We start from the raw sequence: 22316 nt of genomic DNA on the forward strand, positions 1-22316 counted from the left end.
GGGGGCCGGGGGGCCGGAGCCGGCAGGTAAGGCATTCAGCGAGAGGCGCTCCCGCCCGCTCAGCCCAGTTCAGCCGGCTGTGTGAGGGCAGGACATCCCCCTTCCCCACGCGGGGTTCCGACGCCTGAGGAATGGGCTAGGTCGCCCTTCCCTCAGGGGATGGAGCCCCTCTCCTGGGCTGCCCCTTTTCGGGGTTGCTCGGGCTGCCCGCAGGTCCCACGGGGGAGGGGCAGCGGCTGGGGCTGCGGCGTGCCCGGGCCGCTCTCGGGGAGGAGGGATGGGATCCATGAGGGACACGAGGCCTGTGTGACCCACCTGGAGCACCCGAAGCACTACAGGGAGGGGTGGGCTGGAAGGGTCTCTTAGCCCACGGGGATCGGTGAGTGGGGAGGGACGGGGAAATTCCCTGTGGGGAGACTGGGGAGAGAGTGCAGATTCCCTCCATCCCATAGGCTCCATTCCTTATCCCTTCCAGTTATTCCTGCCTCTGTTGCTTTCTGTGTGGGCGTGCTCAGTTGATGGAGGCATAAAGCCATGTGTGCCCAGTAATTGTTGTGCGCATCATGATGTGTCTGTGTAATCGTGTGCAGCCCAAAAGGAAAGGCAGGTGTTTGTGCTGCAGCCTGTTCTGTGCTTGTGTTCAACCTTGGAAGGTTGGCCCACCTCAAACCAAAGGGTTATTGTCCCATGTACCCCTGTGGAGTCATGCCTTTGCACATCTAATAAAGTTTTGTGAGCTTGCTTTCATCCCAACGCCTGTTTGAAGGTTGATATATCCATATTACTCTTGAAATGCAACTTCCCACATACACCATAGCCCACTTGTAGCTGCTGAAGTACATCCACAAGAAAGTCCTTGACCTATAATAAAATGAAGAGCAGTGTTCACTGTTGCTTGTAAATACGTCAGTATATTGCTGTGTAAAGTGCACCCTCAGCAATAGTTGGGAACCAACAACTCATCTTTTCAGATCTCTTAATCAGCTCCTCATTTCCCTAATCTATGGAACAAAGACATACAACTGGATAAAAATACACCTCCTGAACACTCTCTGAATGCTTTTAGTACCACAGAAAGCTGCCTCCGCTCTATTCCCATCCAGGCACACAAGCAGGGTGCTCTCAGGTGCTGTTCTCAGACCTAAAAGATTTCAGGTTCTTCACTCTGGTGGAGCTGAGATGGATCTTGAGCACCATCATGAATATTTGATGGGTGATGGCCATTAGTTGACAGCTGAGAGTTGCAGAGAGTGAATGAGCAGCAGAGCAGAGAAACACTAGCTAAGAAATGTTTTTTGTTTTTTTAGGTATTTAATTTGAGAGGGATACGGGTCTTGCTTTGGGGCCCCTCTGGTTTTAGTGCAGTGAAACATTCAGACATGCTGGGGGCTGAAGCTGTCGGTCTGTGCACTTCTGTGCACAGTTCTGATGACAGGCAGGTTTTCATTCATGGCAGCTGAGCACAGCTCAGCCTTGGCACCAGCAGATTTGTTGTTAGGAAGTTCCTGACTTGACTTTGGCTCTTCACAAGAGTGAATTGTGTTCCTGTGACAGAGTTAAACTGAGCCAGACTGTCTGGTTGTAAAGGAGGTATGAAGGAGTTTCATTACAGACCTAGCCAGCTGTTCCTGAAAATACAAAACTCTTTGTTGTTGTTTTGGAGTACTTAATAGTTGATACATCATCAGCTTTTTCTAACCAGTTATGTGTGACTATTAGATAATTCTGTTTCTCAGCAGGAGATATTTACCAGGAAAGAAGTTACAGATTTAGCTGTAACTTCTCTTTATTTTGGTTTAAATTATGCCACTTGTATTTCATATTTCCAGTCTCCTAAATAATGCTGAAATGGATGATGAAGGATTGGATTATTTATGCAGCAGAGATGAAGTGCAGCAGGATTTTGAGTTGAATGCTGCTTCCATCTATCCAGGGCTGCTGGTCAATGGGATCTTTTTTTTTCCTTTTATTTGACTAAAATTTTATAGTAGAATAACCATGAAAATGTGATTTACAAAGAATAATAAAAACATGGAATCCCATCAAGTCCTTAGTGAGATTAGTGGTTTGTGCCTTTATTTGAAACAAAAACCAAATTATACTGATTTCCTCCTGATATTTTTCTCCTGTTTTCACAGGAGAAATATTGCTTTCAAAGAATGACAACAGCTGCTTCAGCAAGTGGATTTGCTGTGCAAGAGGTCATTATTTACAGCTGCCAGCTTTATTGAATTCTTCCTTACATTTCATCCTTATTTGTAAGTTTATAACTGCAAAAGTACTGGGAAGAGATTCAGCTTTGGAAATAGACTCTTCTAGCCAGGGCCCAGGAGCTCTTTTTAGGTCAATTCTACCCCAGACTGTCTTTGTGATTTTGGAAAAGTCAATAAACATTGCTCAATTCTGGAAAATGAACTGGACAAGGTGATGGAAAAAAGTATCAGTGTTACTGGATGATAGCCTGAGGAAAACAGTTAAAAAGGAAAAAACCTTGGTGCTAGAATGTCTTGGAGGATCTTTGGAGAACTGTTAAAGTGGGGATAACAGATTTTAAGGATGCTGGAATATGCAGGGTTCTGGGAGACTACACTTTCTAACAGAGAAAATGTGTGTCTTGTTTTGTTTTTTAACATGGATTTAAATTATCTTTGATCTCTTGCAGTCTTTTAGAAGCGGCAAAACAACTTAGGGTTGATGTTTTGTGTGCCATCAACTGAAATTGGAGCCATCATGAATATCACCAAGGGTGGGCTGGTGCTGTTCTCAGCTAATTCCAATTCCTCATGCATGGAACTGTCCAAGAGGATTGCTGAGTAAGTAAAGTCTGCAGGGAATCTTCGCATCTTTGGGGTCATTCTGATGGGATTTGTTTTACTGGATGCTTTTTTTTCCCTATTTAAGGAAAGTTACATGGGAAAACTGCCATGATTTGCAAGAATATGGAGTTTGCTCTGTAAGAGGGGAAATTTCAACAGCTCAATAACAGAGAGAGTAATTTGTGTTTGAATTGTTCTGTGGCAGGCTGTGACTGGTTGCAGCATTTCATAGGAAACACGTGGGATCATTAATGTTTGCATTGTGATAAATCATCATGGCAGAAGTTTTCACTCCTTGTAGTGGGGTATTTTTAGGCAGGAAAGCTCCATCCCTCCTGCTCTCTGTATATTTTGGATGGGAACATTTCTTTAGCTTAAATCCATGCAGATCTCTAGCAGAACTTTTAGGATTTAAGTACATTTTTACTGTGCTAATTAGGATGTATAACATTACTGGGAATATTAGACAAGATTTCTTCCAGAGGCTGATTTACCCAAAGTTAAGTGTGATAGGAAGAGAAAGGGGAGTGCAAAGGAACTCAGGTTATGTGTAGAAAGAATTTGAGCCTGAGTGCAGAGCATACTCTGGTCTCTTTGTAGTGATGGGGTGTAGCTAGTGCTGACAAGGAATAAATACAGCAGATATTATTCTTCCATTATCCATAAAATAGTGCTTGCTGCTCTTTCCTCTTCACTCTGCATTGACTTTCTTCTATGGAGAAGAGTGATTTAAAAGCAGTATTTTTAAGTATTGTGCACATGTATATTGCCATGTGTGTGTTTGTGTATATATATATATATATGTAGGGCAAGAAATATATTAAAAATCACAAAATGTTACATTTTTACAGCAGCATTTTTTCCCCGCTGCTTGTTCTGAGCTTGACTGGAAAATAAGTTTAGCATAGTCTGCAGTGCAGCTTTTGGGAGTTGTAGGTGCTTTTTAAAGAGATGTTCACTGTAATTCCTGGTTTTGTGGTTTGGGATTTTCTTTCCTTGTCTTTTTCCCACAGAATGCAGCCATTTCAGTGACTGTTGCATTATATGGGATTTACATTTGATTTGCCCTTCCTCTCCCCTTACTGATTTCTGCCTTATTTCTGTTCCTGCAGGCGCTTGGGAGTTGAGATGGGGAAGGTTCAGGTTTATCAAGAGCCAAACAGAGGTGAGCATTTAATTAGCAAAACTGGAAATGCACCTGATTTGAATGTACTGGTTCCCCTTTTCTTAGACTCTGAAAAGAGTTTTGCTCTTGCAAATATTACATATTTCTCTTCTTGACAGAAACACGAGTGCAGATTCAGGAGTCTGTGAGAGGAAAGGATGTATTTATCATCCAAACAGTTTCAAAGTGAGTAACTGTTTAAAGACCCTGTGCTAGCATTTGGTCTGGGCTGTCCATAGCAATGCTTTTGTTTTCATTTTTAATCACCTTTTATGTTTGTGATGCAGTGTAAGAAGCTTATATTAACTAGATAGAGGCTTGTGGGGAGTTTTGGGTATTGGTTTTGTTGGGTTTTTCATATGTACACAAAGACAGCTTTGGCATAAGGTAGCTTCTCCAATTTTAATTTTTAGTGACTATAGCAATAAAATCTTTCCCTTGGTCTCTGCATTCCTTCTCTAAGGGTATTCTTTTGCTTATGTCAGTCTCTTTTAAATTCTTCTCAGCTCTCTGTCTCTAGCACCATCACAAAGTTAAGATGTAGGAGGAACGTTTCCTGGGCAATGTGTCCTGTGATTCAGAAATTCTTTAATTTTATGTGAAAAGAACTTTACAAATGCTAAGACCTTTTTTTAATGGCAGCAGAAATGTAGATCTTAGCTGATGACCAGTTCTCTAAAAATATGCCCTCTCCATCTCTGCTGGGTGTGAATACTGTGGTAAACAGAGGATTTTTACGCAGCAACTACAGGAGCAGATGTTTCTCGTTGCAGGGATGTGAATACCACGATCATGGAGCTCCTGATCATGGTGTATGCATGTAAAACCTCCTGTGCCAAAAGCATTATTGGAGTGGTTCCTTACTTCCCCTACAGCAAACAGTGCAAGATGAGGAAAAGAGGCTCCATTGTCTCCAAATTGCTGGCCTCGATGATGTGCAAAGCTGGTAAGAATGTGGCTGTCCTTAAATAATCACAGCAAGGGGGGCTTCTGCTGTCAGCTTCCAGGTTTAGAGAGATCTGTACACAAATTTGGACTCTGTTTAAAAATAACAGCCAAGCTTTTTATGTGTTTAAAACCTACATAAAAAGGAGAATCTAGTTAGACATATTTCCAAATTATATAATGAGTTCCTAAAAAACTCAAATTTGATAGAATCATTTTACATCGAGTTGTACTGAGCTGGCAGAATGAGTCTACTGTGCTGAGCTGCTTTAGGCTGTGGTATCCACCTCTCACAGTACCATCCTGTGCCTTTCCTGCAGTCTGGAACAGTTGTGCCTTGTCATTTCTGTCTTGTTTTTTACTTGTTGGATGAATGCACTTTGTCCTTTACATCTGAGACCATGTGGGAGAATGAGATTATTCATTTTCACAGCCTTCAACACACTTTCTGCTTCTTTCCTTTCACTCCCATCCCTGGGAAAAAGCATGCAGTTCTAACAAACTGTGGGATCTGGGCTGTTATTTTGGGAGAAGTGGTTTTTGATTAGGAGCTTGGCCCATTTTTCAGGAGTTCAGAACTAATGAGCGTGCCAGGGTCTTGCTGTGTGACATAGGACAAAATGCTTCCATTTTGTCCCGTGTCCAGTGGAGAAGGATCTTGCCTGCCTCAGTGTGGCACTGCAGAGTCACTTATGTGCAGTGTTCTGAGGTTCTTTTAAAAAAGTCACTCTAGAAGCCTCAAAACACGTTAATGCCAGTGTGCTTAAGAGGGACTAAAATGAATTTATTATGTATTTTCACTCAGTGTTCTCATGCAGCTTAAAGATTTTCTGGACAAACTGCAGTGAAAGTTAGAAAAATAAAGTGTCTGTTCTCTCTTACTTTTCCTGATGTGCTTCTCTGTTTGTCTTACTATTTTATTTTAAAGGCCTAACTCATCTTATTACCATGGATCTACATCAGAAGGAAATTCAGGGTTTCTTCAATATTCCAGTTGATAACTTGAGAGCATCTCCATTTTTACTCCAATACATCCAAGAAGAGGTGAGGAAGGCCTATTATTATAGTTGGGTTTTTTAATTATTTTTTGTCATGTCTCAGGGCATCTGAAACAAATCCCTCTGAAAAGATTAACTCTTCAAACTGAATTTTAAGGGGAGAATGGTCAGTTGGGGCAGGGAGTGATGTTGGGAACTGTTGGTTCTTCTCTTCCCCACATTTAACTTTCACTTTCTTGAAGAGCTGATGTTTTCTTACTTATGCAGCAGTGCTGGTTTTTCTCTTAGATATATTCCCCTAACACTGAAAAAAATAGCATTTTCTTGCTCTCAATGTCCTCTTCCTTTCCTATTTCCAGTTTCCTTGACATTTATAGGAAGGGCTGCTTGTGTGGGCATAAATTTAAATCACATAATAAGAAACATTTGGAAGTTGTAAACTATGAGAGAGCCTATTGATAGTGCTCTGAAAGTCTGGTGGGTGGAAATCTCACTCACTGTTAGTTCAGACTGCGTGTCTTGACTTGAGGAGCTTAACTTGGGATGTTCTGTGCCTCTGTTTCTCCATTTTATTTTTATAAGGGTTTTGAGAAGTGCTACTGGTAGATTGGCCTGTACAAAATGTGCAAATGATAATTGTAGGTATAAGATGCACCTTAAGCCTCTGACTAATGGTAATTTGGAATAAAGCAATAATGCTTTCTTCCTGGTGAGAGAAAGGTTTAGCTCACCCTTGCTTTTGAATCCAAGCTATTTCTTTTTATAAAGCTAGGAATGCCTCAATTTAAAAAACAAAACACACCCCACTCCACCCCCTTAAAGAAACCCAAACCAACATGATTTTGTTATGACAGTATTAAAATCTATTTGAATTCCTCATTATAATTTCATTTGGTAATAGAGTCAAAGAGGATGGCAGAACAAAACTCCAGGCTTTGCCACAGTCATTCATCTGGTGTTCCAGGAAAGAAGTATTGCACATTGTAAGCACTTCCTAACTTAAAAAGAAAAAAAAGAACAAAAGTGGAAAACCAAACACATAGACACAAGACATGTTTTGCCTTTATGTGTTGCTTCAAACTGTGGTTTATGGCCAATAACAAGATCATGGTCCTGATTTGGTCTTGAAGCACATTTTGATTCCTGAGCTTTCAGTGGTTTACACAGAATTGTTGCAGCTTTGAGTCTGACACTGCTGTGCAATCTTAACAAATGTCCATTTGTAGAGATCTGAAGGATGTGTAGAGAAGTTTTAAAAGATACTTTCAGTTCTTCATCCCTCTGCTCATCCATGAGGGGATTTTCTAAAACCAGAGTGAACTGAATGGATCTGATCACATGGGATCTGTACTGGCAAGTACTTTCACCAGCCAGATCTTTTATAGTGTCTGTGCTTAAAACTTTGAACCATTGCTGCTCAGGGGGAATTTAGTATTCATCTCCAGTTCCTGGTGGCCACGACTTGCTGGATATCCTGCACTGGGATTGCCAGAGCTTTCAGAGCTATGGGAATCATGATGGGATGTACTGAGGAGCATGAAATGGAGTCCAGTTGATAGGAATGAAAGTCACTTAAAAAACATCTCACTGAAAGTTAGGAGAATGAGGGCTTGTAGTTGTTCCCTGTTGGAAATTATGCCTAGATGTGAAGAGAATCACTTGCTGTTCTGGGATGAAGACAGTGCAATCAGTGAAATTCCTGTGATATGAAAATAGTTGGGTGTTCAGTTTGGTGTGCTTGGCAAACGTTGGATACTTGGTGGCTTCTCTTTGCTTTTAGCAGGTGTTAATCCCAGAGTGACACAGCCCTTTGTTACATGGACATGTTGACACCTCAGAGTGTTTGGGATGACATTTCTGACTTTCTGACTTCATTTTTGAAGAGCTGAGAACAAATTTGTTAATTTGGCAGAGGAAAAATGAGGCAATGGTGTCTGAACTAGATCAAAGCCTTTATTATGTCAAGTGACAGGCCCTGCCTTGTCCATACCTTCCGTCATGTTAATCTTTGTAGCCTCTTGTATAACTCAGTGTTTGTCAAGGACAGAACGTGCTGAATTCCCAGTTTATAGGTGGAGTTACTAACATTGTGGATTATTAATGTTGCCTGACGTCCTCAGAAAATGTCTTATTTTCTGTTGGTTGAACCCTTGCCCAAATTCAGAACTTATTTTTTCTTTCCCATGCCTACTTCGGGTGGAGCTTTTGGAAATAATCAGCCAGTGCAGTTTGTATCTTGTGGATCAGATTGTGGAAGAACTTACTTTGCCTGTGTTGGCAGAAACCTCCAAGTATTTCTGTGCTCTGGAATGGATATTTGATATCTGAAAAGGTGGTGAGCTGCATGATGGGGTGTCATCTCCACAAATCTCTGAATTCCACCCCTAACAGATCAATTTGTAGGTATTTAGTGAAGAGTCTTCCATCCCTTACACTGGGATGCTGAAGACTGGACCTGCTCTGTAGGACTTTGCTTGGCTCAGGACTGTGGTTTTTGGCTAGAAGGACAGACAGGTTCTCTAAGCTGCTCTCCATAGAGATGGATCATCCCAGGGCAGCACAGTGAAGGAAAAGGCTGAGTTTGCAAGGAGTGGGGTAAAATGAGATACCAGAGGGAGTGTAGTTGTAGTTGTAGTTGCTGTTGGAAAAGAGAGCTGGAAATGTGGATGGTGGAATGCTTGGGAAGTTACAAGCCTGATGAATCTGATGTGGAGTCACTGTTTGCAGGGAAAATGGAGATGAGGATAAGAAACTTTTGAGAGATGGGGACTAAAATGCTGGTTAAATGGGGATCAGGAGTCTGGAGTGAAGAACCAGCATGAGATGGGGCAGGGGCAGCAAAGTGAGGAGCAGACTGTGCTCATGAAGCCTGGCTGGAGCACCTGTCAGACATCAGAGGGAAACCCAGGGGGTTGCTGCCTCATCCCTCTGCTGCTGTCAGCATTTCAGCAGCATCCCCTGGTGAGAGTTTGCAGCACTGTGAGACTGAGCCTCCAGGATCAGTGCAGTGACTGTGGAAGTTTTATCCCTGCTGATGGTCCAGAGAAAGAGTCAGTGTGATGTGATGTGATGGAGAGGTGTGACGTTTCTTGGGGTTTCTATAAGACAATAGGAAGTTGTAAAATGCTGGGTTTTAGTGATGAAAGACAATTTAGGTTGAACAGGAAACTTTAATTTTGATGGTTTCCTGTTTCTTTTAACACTTTTGGGTGTAACCCTGATGTCCTAAAGCAGTTATTTTTCTGTTATCTGTACTATAAAATGGAGTTTATAAAAGGTACAGTTTGAAGTTAATATCTGAATTTTCTAAATACATGTTTTTACTGAGCTGTCAACCCTGATCATGTACCATGGATTCTTGAGGTTGCTTTCTTAGGTAAAATGTTCAATGCTTAAAATTCTTCTGGCAAAATGAAGTTCTCTGATTCTTACTGAGTTTAAATTTGTCTAAAGATATGAAGTGGACATTGCTATCTGTTATTTACTACAGATACCAGACTACAGGAATGCTGTAATTGTGGCCAAATCTCCTGCGTCTGCAAAGAGGTGGGTAAGATCTGCTCTCTTGCCTTAGAGCAGCAAATCTCTGTCGGGATTTTGTTCTTAGGATCAAGTGAAGGACAAATACTCAATAATTAGAAGATGCAGCCTTCACACCCCTCCCAATTCTCCTCTGTCAGCTGTGTAGTTTTTACATCATTGCTGTAATCATAATAAATCTAAGGAGAGTAAAAAAAAAAACCATACAAAAGGATGTGGTAAATCAGTGCAGTGCTTATGATTAAGAAGGTTTTTAATTATGTTTGTGTGCATTTACATTATAAATCTGCTGTAAATGAGGAAAAGTGGCTGGAAGTGTAATGCCATTAATCCAGATGAGTTTCAGAACATGGCTGATCAGATCCTAAACACAGATGGTGAATCTGGGTTTGCTGTTTGAGCTGATTGTGATTGTGAAGTCTCTGGTGGTTGAATGACTGTTCTTAATCCATGAAGCTTTTTAGTTGACTGTTCCTAACCTCTGGAATTACAGAGCTGTCAGCAGGTGCTGTAAGAGCTGGATGATGGTTTAAGAGAGGCTGTATTTGCTGTGGTGACAAACCAAGAGTTTGTTGAAAAGATATTTGGACTTCCATGCCAATGAATTCTGATACTCCATGTTTTCCTTATTTTCTGTAGCAAACTACCTCTTGTCATCTTTTTCTCCAGCAGTACTTTTTGTGATTTCTTTTGTTTTGGCCAGGTAATTTTACATTTGTTTCTTTTCCATTTCATTTCCACTGTGTCAGTATTGTCTCTTGGGTGGAGGCAAGGGTTTGTTGCAGCATTTTAATGCTTATCCAGTAATTGTCAATGCTAGCAAATAGGGAGATGAGTTGCACATCATGCAGTGATTTGTGGAGGAGAGGATCCCAGAAGTGTATTGTTTAGCTTCTTCACATGTTCCTATGAGTATTTAAGGACAGTATGTGAAGAGTTACATTGTATTGGGAGAGGGATAATTGGATGTTTCAGCCTAATCCAGGCTGAAAACAATCTAGGAAAATAGTTTTGATGAATGCCTGCTTGTGAAAAAGAACCCTTGTGTGTTGAAGTTCCGAATGTCTCTGTGGTTTCTGAGCTCACTGGGAAATTAATAAATCATTTGGCTGTTACTTTGAACTTTATTCAGTTTAATACTGCATTTTAAGGTAATTAATACAGTTTTATTGATATGATTATTCCTGCTAAGTCATAACTCTTATTGTTTGTAATAATAATTACCTATAATTAACTACTTGCAAAAATATTGCAACTGTATGATAACCACAGGGTGGAAGATTCTTCATTTTTAATTAACTGAGTATCACGATGGGCAAATTATTGTCTGGACTTTGTATTGTTTGGATAGTGAAGTAAGGCTTAAGGACAGAGGAGGTGATTCAGGCACTGCTCTGAGGTGCTGATGTTAGAGCAGAGTGAATCACTCTGCATGTGCTGGGCTTGCTTGGACCAGAGGAGACTTGGATGGGTGCTTAGGCAGGATCCCAAACCCTTGGGTGTGCAAGGTGAGGTGGGATGGATGTGCTAATTGGTATTTGCTGCTTCCAATATCTGGGATGCAAATTCCTATTTTCCTGACTCTCCGCTTTTCCCACTCCCCCAACTAACCTTACACTTCTTTCCAGAAGTTTCTAATTTTAGTTGAAGAAATACTGCAGTGTGAAGGAACTTCATGTCAGCTAATTAAAAATCCAAGCTGTTCAACTCCCAAGTGTGGTTTGTCAGGCAGAGTGATCATCTGGATCCCCTTTTCACAGGGTTATCTCAGGTTATGTGTCAGCAGGTCAGGGATATTGTCTTTATTTACTACTAAATAAATAGGTGAACACTTGTTTTCTCTTTTTATGGAGTATTTTTTTTTTCCTATTAAATGCAGACAATCCAGACATCAAGGCTGTTCTTGGTTACTGTTGGATGTGTCCTGCTAAAGCATGGGATCCCTGAAGGCTGGGAAGTGTTATTTTGGCTCTCGGGCAAGCAGAAGGGAGCAGTCAGCATTTTGTGACTTGCAGCATTCATCCTGTTGCTTTAAGGCCCATATGGGCACTTTGAAGGTTACTCTGACTTTAACAAACCCGATAAAAAAAGATCCTGAGGGGCGACCGATTTCTCTATGAATTCTCCTAAAATTTTAGGATCATTTGACTTCCCTCTGAAACATCAGCAATGAAATGGAAACAGGTTAGGGTTGTACACAGGTGAGTTATTTGAAATGTGACCTTTTCCTGGTATTTTAACCCTTTCCCTGCAGGGCCCAGTCCTTTGCCGAGCGCTTGCGGTTGGGGATCGCGGTGATCCACGGGGAAGCTCAGGATGCTGAGTCTGACATGGTGGACGGGCGGCACTCCCCTCCCACAGCCAAATACGTGGCTGCCATCCACCCCAGCCTGGAGATCCCCAGTAAGTAAGTGTGGGGGGAAGGTGTTACCTGGTGCTTTTGTGTGGGTTTAGGGATTGGGTTTGGCACGGATGGATTGGCTAAAAGGAGTGGTTCTTCACAGAGGGAAAAAAAAGTCATCTTTCTTAGTGGGGAGAAGATGATTCCTGTCACCACTTTCTCCTCACAGAGAAAAGCAAGGCACAGTTCTTCCCAAGAATATTTCTGGGTTTCATATTCTCTGAACCTCAGAGAAAGGAAAAATAATTCTTGTCATTTGCGCCTGTGTTTGTGCGAAAGTAGAATGCAATATAGAAATTGTTTACCCAAAGTGGTGGTGTGTTATTTCCTTGGCCTGTCAGGGCCAAGAGTGTGTGTGTATTGGGACTGTTGGCTGACAGTCATAAGTTCTGTGCAGTTGTGTGCAAAGTTAAGTGCTTAGCAGATTCAGTTTAGATACAATGTAATATAATACAGAATAAAATAGTATAACAAAATAATTGATTAACCTTCTAATAAAATAAAATCAAATACATCATTTCTCTCCCCCTTGGCAGGGGTTCCCTGCAAATACTATAGGTTCCTTGTTGCTTGAGTGTAAATGTGACCTACAGCTGCACCACCAGAACTGCAGGGCATAAACCCAGTGTGGGTGTCTGAACTGCTTGTGTCTGCAAGCCACTCTGTTTCTGTGCTGAAATTAAGAATTAATTGAATTGGTAAAGAATTCACGTATAAATGAATATAGTTAATATTTTAATTAAGCTTAAAAAATTATTTAGGTATTAGAATCTTGCTGGTTTTCATTCAGTAGTGATGTTGAAATAGTTGCTGCTTCATGTCTCTAATAGTCATGACCCATCAGACATTTCTATAGTTCAAATAAATTATATAAACTTTCTCTTTTCTTTCTCCTTTCTGCCCCTCTGAAAACATCTGCCATTAATCAGTGCTGATTCCAAAGGAAAAACCACCCATCACAGTTGTTGGAGATGTAGGAGGAAGAATAGCTATCATTGTGGTAAGTGAGATGCCATCAGTTCTCATCAATTATATCAAACATGTCAAAGTTGCAGAAATCAAGTAGCTGTTCTGTGTCAGCCACTGAACTTTGGCTGCTGGTGGACTTCTGATAGGATGGGGCAGCATTGAGCACAAAGCTGGCTGGGAGCTCTGGAGGGATCCACTCTGGGAGCAGCACTGGGACCTTGTTTCCATGAGCAGAGCAGGTGGAATTCTGTTGTGTGCTTACCTGAAGGGGTTCAGGTGCTGCATGCACCCCACAGGAGGAGGGGAGAATCCCCCTGTTCTACTGCTGGGTATGGAAATGCCAGTGAAGCTGAGGTGATGGATATTGAGTTGTTGGAACAGGTCTGGAGGAGGCCACCAAGATGATCAGAGGGATGGAGCAGCTCTGTATGAGGAGAGGCTGAGAGAACTGGGATTGTTCAGCCTGGAAAAGAGAAGGGTCTGGGGTGACCTAATTGTAGCTGTCCAGTACCTGAGCAGAGCCTGCAAGAAAGATGGAGAGAGATTATGTGGACAAGGGGGAGTGGCTTCAGACTTACAGGAGAGTAGGGTTAGATTGGATTTAAGGGAGAATTTTTCCCCTGTGAGGGCAGCTGTGGCTGCCCCATCCCTGGAAGCATTCAAGGCCAGGCTGTGTGGAACTCTGAGCAACCAGCTCTAGTGGGAGGTGTCCCTGCCCATGGGAGGGCTTGGAATGAGGTGATCTTTAAGGTCCCTTCCAACCCAGGCCATTCTATCATTCCTTGATGCACTTCTCTAAAGCAGAGTGTAACCTCTGGGTTTGTCAAAGAAAAGAACAATTTTCTGAAAGTTTGGGGTTTGTTACACTTGTTAAAGCTGTGCTGTCAGTCAGGTGTGCTGTGTTGGTCTGTCTGATGTGGTGAACCCTCAGTGACTCTGGGATTTTGGCAGGATGACATCATAGATGACGTTGACACCTTTCTGGCTGCAGCTGAGACCCTCAAGGAGAGAGGGGCCTACAAGATCTTTGTCATGGCCACCCATGGCCTGCTGTCCTCAGATGCTCCCCGGCTGATTGAGGAGTCTGCCATCGATGAGGTAAGTGTGGAGTGTGGGGTGTGAGCTCTGATCAAGGGATTTGGGGCTTTTCTAATCAAGCCATTTTCTCCTGAATTGATTCTTGACATATGCTGGCATTAAGGGTTTAGATGGGAGGTTGCTGCTTCAGGCTTTCTTCCTATGGAATTGTGTGCTGGAATATTAGCATCCACATGTCTTTAAACTCTAGCAGTGGGAAATGTGGGAAGTGGTGAGATGCTGGACTGTCAGTATCAGCACACCTTTCTCTTCAGTGGGTGGGATATTTCTGTACCTCCTCTGGATCTGTGTGGCAGAATGAAGGAATGAATGAAAGGAAGGAAAGAGGGACAGTGCCACTAGTATCCATGGATACATGGAACCTGTGGCAACACATGGCTCTTCCTGACACTGTGACCCTGACAGTAATGTAAAATGTAAAATTTATCAGCCAAGGGTAGTGTTATGGGATCTGTAAAACTCCCTTTCACCCTTCCAGTATAAAAGGTGGAAAACAAAAGAGCTACATCTTCCTGATCATTTCTTCTTCCTGTAGGTGGTTGTTACAAACACAATTCCACATGAAATACAAAAACTTCAGTGCCCTAAAATCAAGACTGTGGATATCAGCATGATCCTGTCAGAAGCCATTCGCAGGATCCACAATGGGGAGTCCATGTCCTACCTTTTCAGGAATATAGGAGTGGACGATTAAAGCTTCTTCCTCTAAATAAACACCCGGGCCAAACTGGAAGTGAACAGAGAACGAGCTGTGAAGCGTTGTGCTTACCTTAATATTTCCATTGAGCCACTTCTTGTTTTCTCTTGGTTTAAGTATCAAGGTAGAACAGTTTTTGAGACAATTATTTTTCCTTTGCAGGGTTTTTTGGAGTTGGGGGTGGGTTGGTGGGAATAAACGTTTTACAGAAAAACTGTTCTAGTTGCTTTTAGGTTAGTTGCACTATACACGATGGAAAAACCCCACAAAACACTTGAGGCAAGAATTTGGCTTCTAAATTAAGCATTCCTTTTCCAAAGCTGCTTGCTACAAGTGCTTTAAATGATAATAAAATGAAGTGACTGTATAATATTTGCATTTTAAAAGCCAAAAAAGTTGTACTGTTGTATGCAGTCCAGTGATTTTGTAGGAGTGCTTTTATAGAAAAGCATATGGAATATGCACCTGTATTTATTTTCTGCGACGAAGAATAAAAACTTGTTTTGTGTGAGCTTTCTAAAAATGTTCATGAGCTGCTCCTTTGTCTTCTAAACTGTGTCCTTAAATATGGTCAGGGAGCAACAGGGAATTGCTCAGACCATGGCACAGATTCCCAGAGCAGCTGTGGCTGCCCCTGGATCCCTGGAAGTGTCCAAGGCCAGGCTGGATGGGGCTTGGAGCCACCTGGGATAGTGGAAGGTGTCCCTGCCCATGACAAGGTTTTGGAATGAGATGATCCTTCCCAACCCAAACCATTCTGTGCCTCTTTGACTTGAGAATATTGTGGGGAGTGTAGGTTCCAGCTGGTAAAATCCAAACCAGCTCATCACAGGTACACTTGGGGTTTTTTTTTGAGGTTTCTTGCCTGCCCTGAATGCATGGATGAGCTAAAAACTACGCCACAGAGCAGAGCTGAACTTGTCCAGGTTTGTTTCCTCAGTCCTCCTTGGGCAGGTGTGGGTGGAATGGCCGGCTGGCTGCCAGGCAGCAGCTCCCAGTCCCAGAGATTCCCAGTTCCTCACCTGTTATGGAGAAAACGGTGGTGGAACTGATGAGCATTTTGAGGCTGTTTGGTTTAATTTTTCCATCATGCCCTACAAATGAGTGTAGAGCTTTTGGCGTGTTCAGAAGTGAAAATTAACCTTTGTTGACACCGTTTCTATGTTGGAGACAAACTTCCAAGGACTTTGGAGGGTTCATTGACTTGAAAGGATAAAACCAGGTGCTTTCCTTAATGTTAATGGATACACCAGGCTGATTTATTGACACGTGTGGGTACTTTGGATGTGTTAATGCAGGTCAAATTCCAGCTGAGCACTGAGGGGGAAGGTCGGTTCCTCTCAGGGATGTGCGGAGCTGCTGCGGCCTCTTCAAAGAGAGGAGGAATGCTGACCTGACTCAGTGATGGGCATATTAACTGCACCGTGTTTATTTTATTAGTGACACCTTGGGGAGGTGTGCTGCCACTTGGGAACGAGCCAGACAAGCATCCAGTGCAGCAAACTGATGGCTAAGTACCCCAAAACAAGGGATTCTGAGGTGGTTTCCTATGCCTGTCTGGTGTTGGCCTTTAGAGGAATTGCTGTGTCTTCCTCTCTCTATATCACCCTGACAGGAGGATGCAGGTAGGGGCTGGTCTTTTCTCCCAGTTAACAAGAGGAAGCAATCTCAAGTTGCACCAGGAGAGGTTAGGTTGGATATTAGGAAAAATCTCATGGGAGGGGTTGTCAAGCATTGGGACAGACTGCCCAGAGCAGTGGTGGAATCACCAGGGATTTAAAAGCAGTGTAGATGTGGAATAATGGTTGGACTCAATGATCTTAGAGGACTTTTCCAGGCCAAATGATTCCATAATTCTGTAATCTCTTCTGTGGGGTCTCTCCTGGTCAGCCCTTGCTGCCATGCTAGGCTCCACCTCAGGCATTCACCCAGCTCCTGTTTGATCTTTGCTTTAAAACACAGAAACCCCCAACTTTGCCTGGTTTCATGCAGTTATGCAATTATGATATTGATGAGGGCTCAGGAATTTGGGAGCAAACTGCACCCATAAGGCTGGGCTGCTGTCCTTTGGCTGTTGTTAGAGTGGTGGAAAGGGAGGGAAGCACATGAGGCATCACTCAGACATTCTTCAACCCTGCCCGTCTGTGAGACACTGAAATCAGGTGGAGTGGAAAGGGTGGGAAGCAGTGGGGGCCAGGCTGCCCACCCAGGCACCTTTGGAAGCACAGTTCCTGCTGCTGGGCTGTTTAATGATAAATGCCCTTGTGCTGCTAATGAGTTACTGATTCAGTCACCCTGTGAGGCTGAGGATGAAGAAGGAGGCAGAGGAATGAAGGAGTTAAATTCAGCTAGATCTCTTACCCCCTCACAGCAGTTCAGCATTCTGACCTTGTTGTTGTAGTGGTTTATTTTTCCTTAAAGGTTGGTGTGGGAATATGGGTAAGAGCCTTTTGTTCCTTTCTGCTTTCTTGTTTGAATAAGTTTTCTTTCCAGGGCTGGCTTTTCTGGTGGAACATTTGAAAGCTTCTATTATTTTCTTGTCATTTTCACTTGTGTATTTTGTGTGTTGTGCTCTGTGGAGCCAGGCTGGGAGAGCTGGGGAAGAGAGAGGTCTGGGGACACCCTAGAGCCACTTCCAGTGTCTAAAGGGGCTCCAGGAGAGCTGGAGGGGAACTTTGGACAACAGCCCGGAGTGACAGGACAAGGGAAAATGGCTTCCTACTACAGGGGGGCAGGGTTAGATGGGATATTGGGAAGAAATTCTCTGTGAGGGTGAGGAGGCCCTGGAACAGACTCCTGCAGAAGCTGTGACTACCCCTGGATCCTGGAGAGTGTCCAAAGCCAGGCTGGACAGGGCTTGGAGCAGCCTGGGACAGTGGAAGGGGTTTGGAACAAGATGAGATTTAAGGTCCCTTCCAATCCAAACCATTCTGGGGTTCTGTGACTTGCTCTATTTTGCATAAATCCCTGCCCCTTTCACCCCCTATAGAAAGGCTCCTACAGCCTGAGAGCAAGGTGGAATTAACCACAGAATTAACCAATTAACCATCTCTCCCCCAGCCTCTGTCTGCTGGGTGTGAGCAGCTCTGCCCCATGTGTATGACAGGGTGTTGAGCCAAATGCCCTGATAACAGCCCTGATAACAGCAACAAGGATCAGCTACAGCAGCCTCAGATAAAGACTCTCCAATTGCATTTATTCTGCCTTGCAGAAAAATCCTGGCCAGAGCTGTGTCCTATTAGCCAACCTGTCTGCTGGGCATGGCACTAGGACAGGGACATCCTCCCTGCTTCCCCCTCTCCAGGTGCTTCCTTTTGCTATTCATGGCTCCAGGTTCCTGGGGTGCAGCCACCGTTTGGTGTAATTAAGCTCGAGTTGCAGAGCTCCCATTAATTATCGAGTCTCCTGTCTCTTGGCTTCTTGTCTGGGAGACTTGGGTCCCAGTGGCTTGTCTGGCTTTTAGGGAAAGGGTGCTCTGTGCTGATCTTTCCTCCTCCCCGTCTTCCTGCAGGGTGAACAGCAGCACCATCAGTGGCTGGGAGTGACATGGCCTGGTGGCCAGTAAGTACAGACAGACCTGTGGCCCTCTGTGACACTCTGGGCACAGGGACAGCAGCCCCACTGAATCCCCCCCTGCTTTCTCCACTGCTTGCCCACGCTTTCCCCCACCCTGCCCACCTCCTCCTGCCAGAATCGATGGCCTTGGAGCTGTGTTTCCCTTCTCATTGCACAGAGGATGCTGGAGTTTGTTGGGTTTTCCCACAGGCTGCTCTGAGCTTAGGGAGGGATCCGTGGGGTCAAACATCCATCTCCACCATCCCTGCATGCCCCTGGTGACTCCAAAAAACTATGGCTGTCCCAAGTTTGGTTTTTCCCCCTCTTATTTCTGTCTGATCTTGACAAGCTGGCTGTTGGTCCCTCTCCTTGTACAGGGTTTGTGACAAACACAGCCACGTGTGGCTCCTCATCCTCCTGGAGACAAGAAAGTCAATCCCAAACCCAGCAGGGATGTCCAGATGAATTGGACTGTGGGAACATCACATTCAGCTACTTGAATCTTATGTGCTAAAGGGTTTTCTTGCTAAATACACACACATCCTTCATCCCACATGGGGGCTCTTTGGCCACACTTTACTTTTAGTAACCACGGGGACGTTTGAGCCCTGTTGCTCCAGTTCCAACCTTATTTTTTCCACCTCCTTTTCCTGAGTTATCCCCTGGGGAAGCACCGAAGCTGGTTCGGCTGGCAGGGCACCTGGGAGCACCTGAGCTCCTCCTCTGATCGGTGCCTCGCTCTTGGCCAGCAGCGAGGGCTCGGTCGCTGTCGCCGGCTCCGGGCAGAATGTCACCAATGTGTCGTGTGATTAAGACAATGAGCTCTGTCGCAGCAGATGGGCCATTTCACAGTCTCGAAAGCTTTGGGAGGAGCCGCGCAGGGTGTAATTAACACAGCCCTGCTAACTCAGCTTTTCTCCAGTGTCCTACGGTGAGGCTGGAGTCAGCTCAGCTCCCTCCAGGTGCTCAGGGAAAAGGAGATTTTGGAGCCGAGTTGCTAATCCAGGCTCTGCAGGTCCTAACAGGGACATGGCTGAATAGGTCACCCATTCCTTGCTTTCCCCCAAAGTCCTTGGGTCCTGGAGAAAAAAAAATAAATAAACCCAAACCAAACATTTGGTTTTGTGGTGCTCAAGGAGTTGGTGGGAAATGTCCAGTCAGGAGCTGAAGGGCTGAGGGCAGCAGGTTCCTGCTGGCAGAGATGCCAGGCTGTCTCCACCATGTCCCCATACCCAAAAAGGTATCTGAAGCCATTTGTGGGTGTAAATGTGCCCTTGAGGATGAAGCAGGGCTGGATCAGGAGCAGAGACAGGGTCCAGGACTGCAGTCAGCGTTGAGCTGCAGCAGTATCCATGGTTTTCTCTGTCTCCTCCTTCCTGGCGGGCAATTTATGCTCTTCTGGCACTGGCCTGGGTGTTTGTGCCAGTCTGCATCTCACCTGGGGTATGTACACTGCCCTGAGCCTGTTGTGGGGAGTGTGGCCTCGGACAGGTCCCCATTCCCAGGAATCCTGGGGGAATCCTGGGTTCTGCTCTGGGAATTCCTCCTGTCCCCTTGTCCTGCCAGGACCATCCCAGGAGGCTGGGGCCTGCACAGGGCAGTGGTGGCTCTCCCTCCCTGGCAGATTGGCACAATTCCTGAGCGTCTGCAGCAGAGGTTTGGAGGGGAGAGGATCTGGGTGTACCTCTCCAGCCTGGTGCTCCTGCTCTCCATCTTCACTAAAATCTCAGTGAGCAGCTCTGCCTTCAACTCTGTGACCAATCCAGGACTTATTTCCAGCTAGCAGAAGGTTATTTTTGGTTCAGACCTTGTATAGCCAAAGAGGGGGAGAGCATCTACTGCAGGATAGGATGCTCCAGGAAGCAATGGGACAAAAAGCGGGAATTTGTGGGCAGATGCTGTCTGTGCCATCCCATGGGTTCAAAGATGGATCCAGCAGTGATGGTCCTTTCCAGGGGCCCTGGTGGATGTGTGCCTGTGTGTCAGGGTTCCCAACGCTGCCTGGTAGCAGAGGTTGTGGGTGAAATCTACTCAGAGGTTGGGGGCTGCGTTGCCTGGGTTTGTCTCCAATCTCTGGCAGTGATGCTTTCTAGCATTCCCAAAGGACCTGGGGCAGCCAGGGACTGAACTGGGAACGAATTAATTCCTTTGGGGCTCGTGGGTTTTCTGAGGAAAGGAAGCCTTGCAGCAGCTCCAGGATATTCAAGCCTGTAGAGTGCGTGGAAATCAGGCACTTTTCCACAGGGATGTTTTCCCCTCGTTTTAACCTCATTCACAGCTCCCTGGGTGCAGCCTCTGCTCGCGCTGGTAACCACGGGAAGAGTTTATCCGAGGTAAAACAGCTCCGGAGCCTGTGATACCAGGTCTAGGGCAAGCAGGAGAGAGCCTGGCACAGACAGCCCTGGGGGGCTGCAGACAGCGAGACAGAGATCAAGAGCAAAGAGCTCAGAAAAGCTGGAGAGAAAGAAAACCTGCCTCAGGGAGCAGCCCTGCTCTGCTGGAACAGGTGGATCTGACCTGGGCTCTGCTGGGGCTGAAAGCAATGTGCTTTTGCAGGTGGCTGGCAGCAAGAAAAGAGCTTTTGCAGAGCAGAGGCTGAGGCAGGAGGGGCTCAGTGTCTGTCCCTGTGTTCACCCGGTGTCCCTGGATGTGCCATTGCTCCCTGCACGGTGTTTCTGCAGCCCCAACCCCTGGGCTGAGCTGTGGGGGATCCTCTGGCTGTCCCTCCGAGGGCTGTGGGGGATGGAGCAGCCCAAACCCGGGCTGTCTGTGCACATCCATCAGTGCTCCATGCAAAGGGAGAGGCTGGATCTGCCTGGGACAGAGCCCAGCGCTGCTGCTGGGAATCCCCAGCTCCAGGAGAGCCCTGACTCCCCTCCTGAGCTGCTCTCTGACCCTGGGCAGGAGGCTTTGGGTTCAACAGGCAGGTAACGGGGACACAGCAGCCCTTTCCACAACCTCAGGGCCCCCAGAGGTGCCACTGGCGACTCTGGTGCTGCAGCTGAGCCCTGTATTTCCTCCACAAAAACCATGCTCTGTCCTGCTGGATGGCATCCTTCCATACAACTAATATTCTTTATATCCCAGTCATACATGGTGTTGGAAAATCCTACAGCACTATTCCTGAAATCATCTTTTGGAGCACAAGTTCAGCTTGCAAGTTTGGACAGTGACACTTGGATTAATCTCTGCTTGTCCTGGTATCCAGTAAACTGTTGAAAGTCACTCCCCTCTCTGTCACATCTGCCAGCAAAGAGCCAGGAGGAGCTCAGGGGCCCTGCTGGTGCTCATGAGTGCCTGTGCTCCCTGGCTCTGTGATCTGTGGGGCTCTCACAGATCCCTGCTGGCATCTGAAAGGAAAGGGAGCTGGAACAGGATCTGTGCTGGGATGGAGGATTTGTGCTGGGATGGTTTGTTCTTGCTGGTCTGAATTTGAAGGAAGAGCTCACTGGTAGCTGGAGGTTTCAGTCTCTTCCCAGGCATTTCTCAATCCCCTCTTCCCTCACCAGGTGATGTCCTGCTGAGCCATGGGGACATGGCTGGTCCCTTTGTTTTCCAGCCTCTCCAAGGCTTTGCCCAAAGGGATGGATGTCCTTCCTCCCAGCTCCTTTTTGGCTCAGGAGGTGTCTGTGGTGTCACCTCCTGCCTGACCCCAGAGGAAGCTGCAGGTGAGCCCTGTGCAGTGCCTGCTCCAACAGGAGCCTCTGCAGCTCTCTGGGCCCTTCTCCACTCAGCCTCGTGTTTGGAGCTCCATGGACACTCCCAAACTGCCCTTCCTGAGCCTTCCCTCAGCCACTGCTGCCCTTTCTTTAGTCTGCTGAGCTTTCTGTGGTCTCTGAGTCAGGCAGGATGCAGCAGAAGAGGAACCAGGCTAATGAGGGGATTATCTTGGCATCTGGCTGCATTCACAGCAAATCCTGCAGACAATGGCTGTTTCCAGCAGTGGGCTGGGATCAGTGTCTGCAGACACCAGGGGCGTTCCCAAACTGGCCCCATGTCCCCATCCCGATGTCCCCATCCCTGTGGTGGCCCCGAGTGTGGGAGGGAAGGGTGAAACTCGGGGCAATTAAGCAAGGCTGTGTCCCAGGGGTTTCTTTGGTCCTTGCTGGGGCTGCCTCAAGCCCAGGGTTAT

General features: G+C 45.5%; 1 protein-coding gene across 3 annotated transcripts; it reads left to right on the top strand.

The window, feature by feature from the left end:
* Position 1: 1 nt before the first annotated feature.
* PRPSAP2 (phosphoribosyl pyrophosphate synthetase associated protein 2) lies at positions 2-15152 on the top strand. 3 transcript variants are annotated; one of them, XM_005425944.2, is made up of 12 exons: positions 2-26; positions 2139-2258; positions 2663-2813; positions 3929-3981; positions 4101-4167; positions 4755-4927; positions 5855-5970; positions 9415-9470; positions 11719-11867; positions 12795-12865; positions 13786-13932; positions 14468-15152. In XM_005425944.2, the coding sequence occupies exons 3-12, from the start codon at positions 2695-2697 to the stop codon at positions 14624-14626; spliced, it is 1110 nt and encodes a 369-aa protein (XP_005426001.1). In that variant the 5' UTR covers positions 2-26; positions 2139-2258; positions 2663-2694; the 3' UTR covers positions 14627-15152. The 3 variants fall into 3 exon arrangements, with proteins under 3 accessions (XP_005426001.1, XP_030916961.1, XP_030916962.1); XM_031061101.1 differs by lacking the exon at positions 2139-2258; XM_031061102.1 differs by lacking the exon at positions 2-26 and having other exon boundaries at positions 2139-2201.
* Positions 15153-22316: the final 7164 nt, after the last annotated feature.

Source organism: Geospiza fortis, unplaced genomic scaffold, assembly GCF_000277835.1.
Source record: "Geospiza fortis unplaced genomic scaffold, GeoFor_1.0 scaffold213, whole genome shotgun sequence".
NCBI lineage: Eukaryota > Metazoa > Chordata > Aves > Passeriformes > Thraupidae > Geospiza > Geospiza fortis.

Coding starts and splice junctions, on each gene's coding strand:
- PRPSAP2 (XM_005425944.2), top strand. CDS start 2,695: ATGTTTTGTGTGCCATCAACTGAAATTGGAGCCATCATGAATATCACC. Junction 12,866..13,785: donor GAAGAATAGCTATCATTGTG/GTAAGTGAGATG, acceptor GGATTTTGGCAG/GATGACATCATAGATGACGT. Junction 13,933..14,467: donor AGGAGTCTGCCATCGATGAG/GTAAGTGTGGAG, acceptor TTCTTCCTGTAG/GTGGTTGTTACAAACACAAT.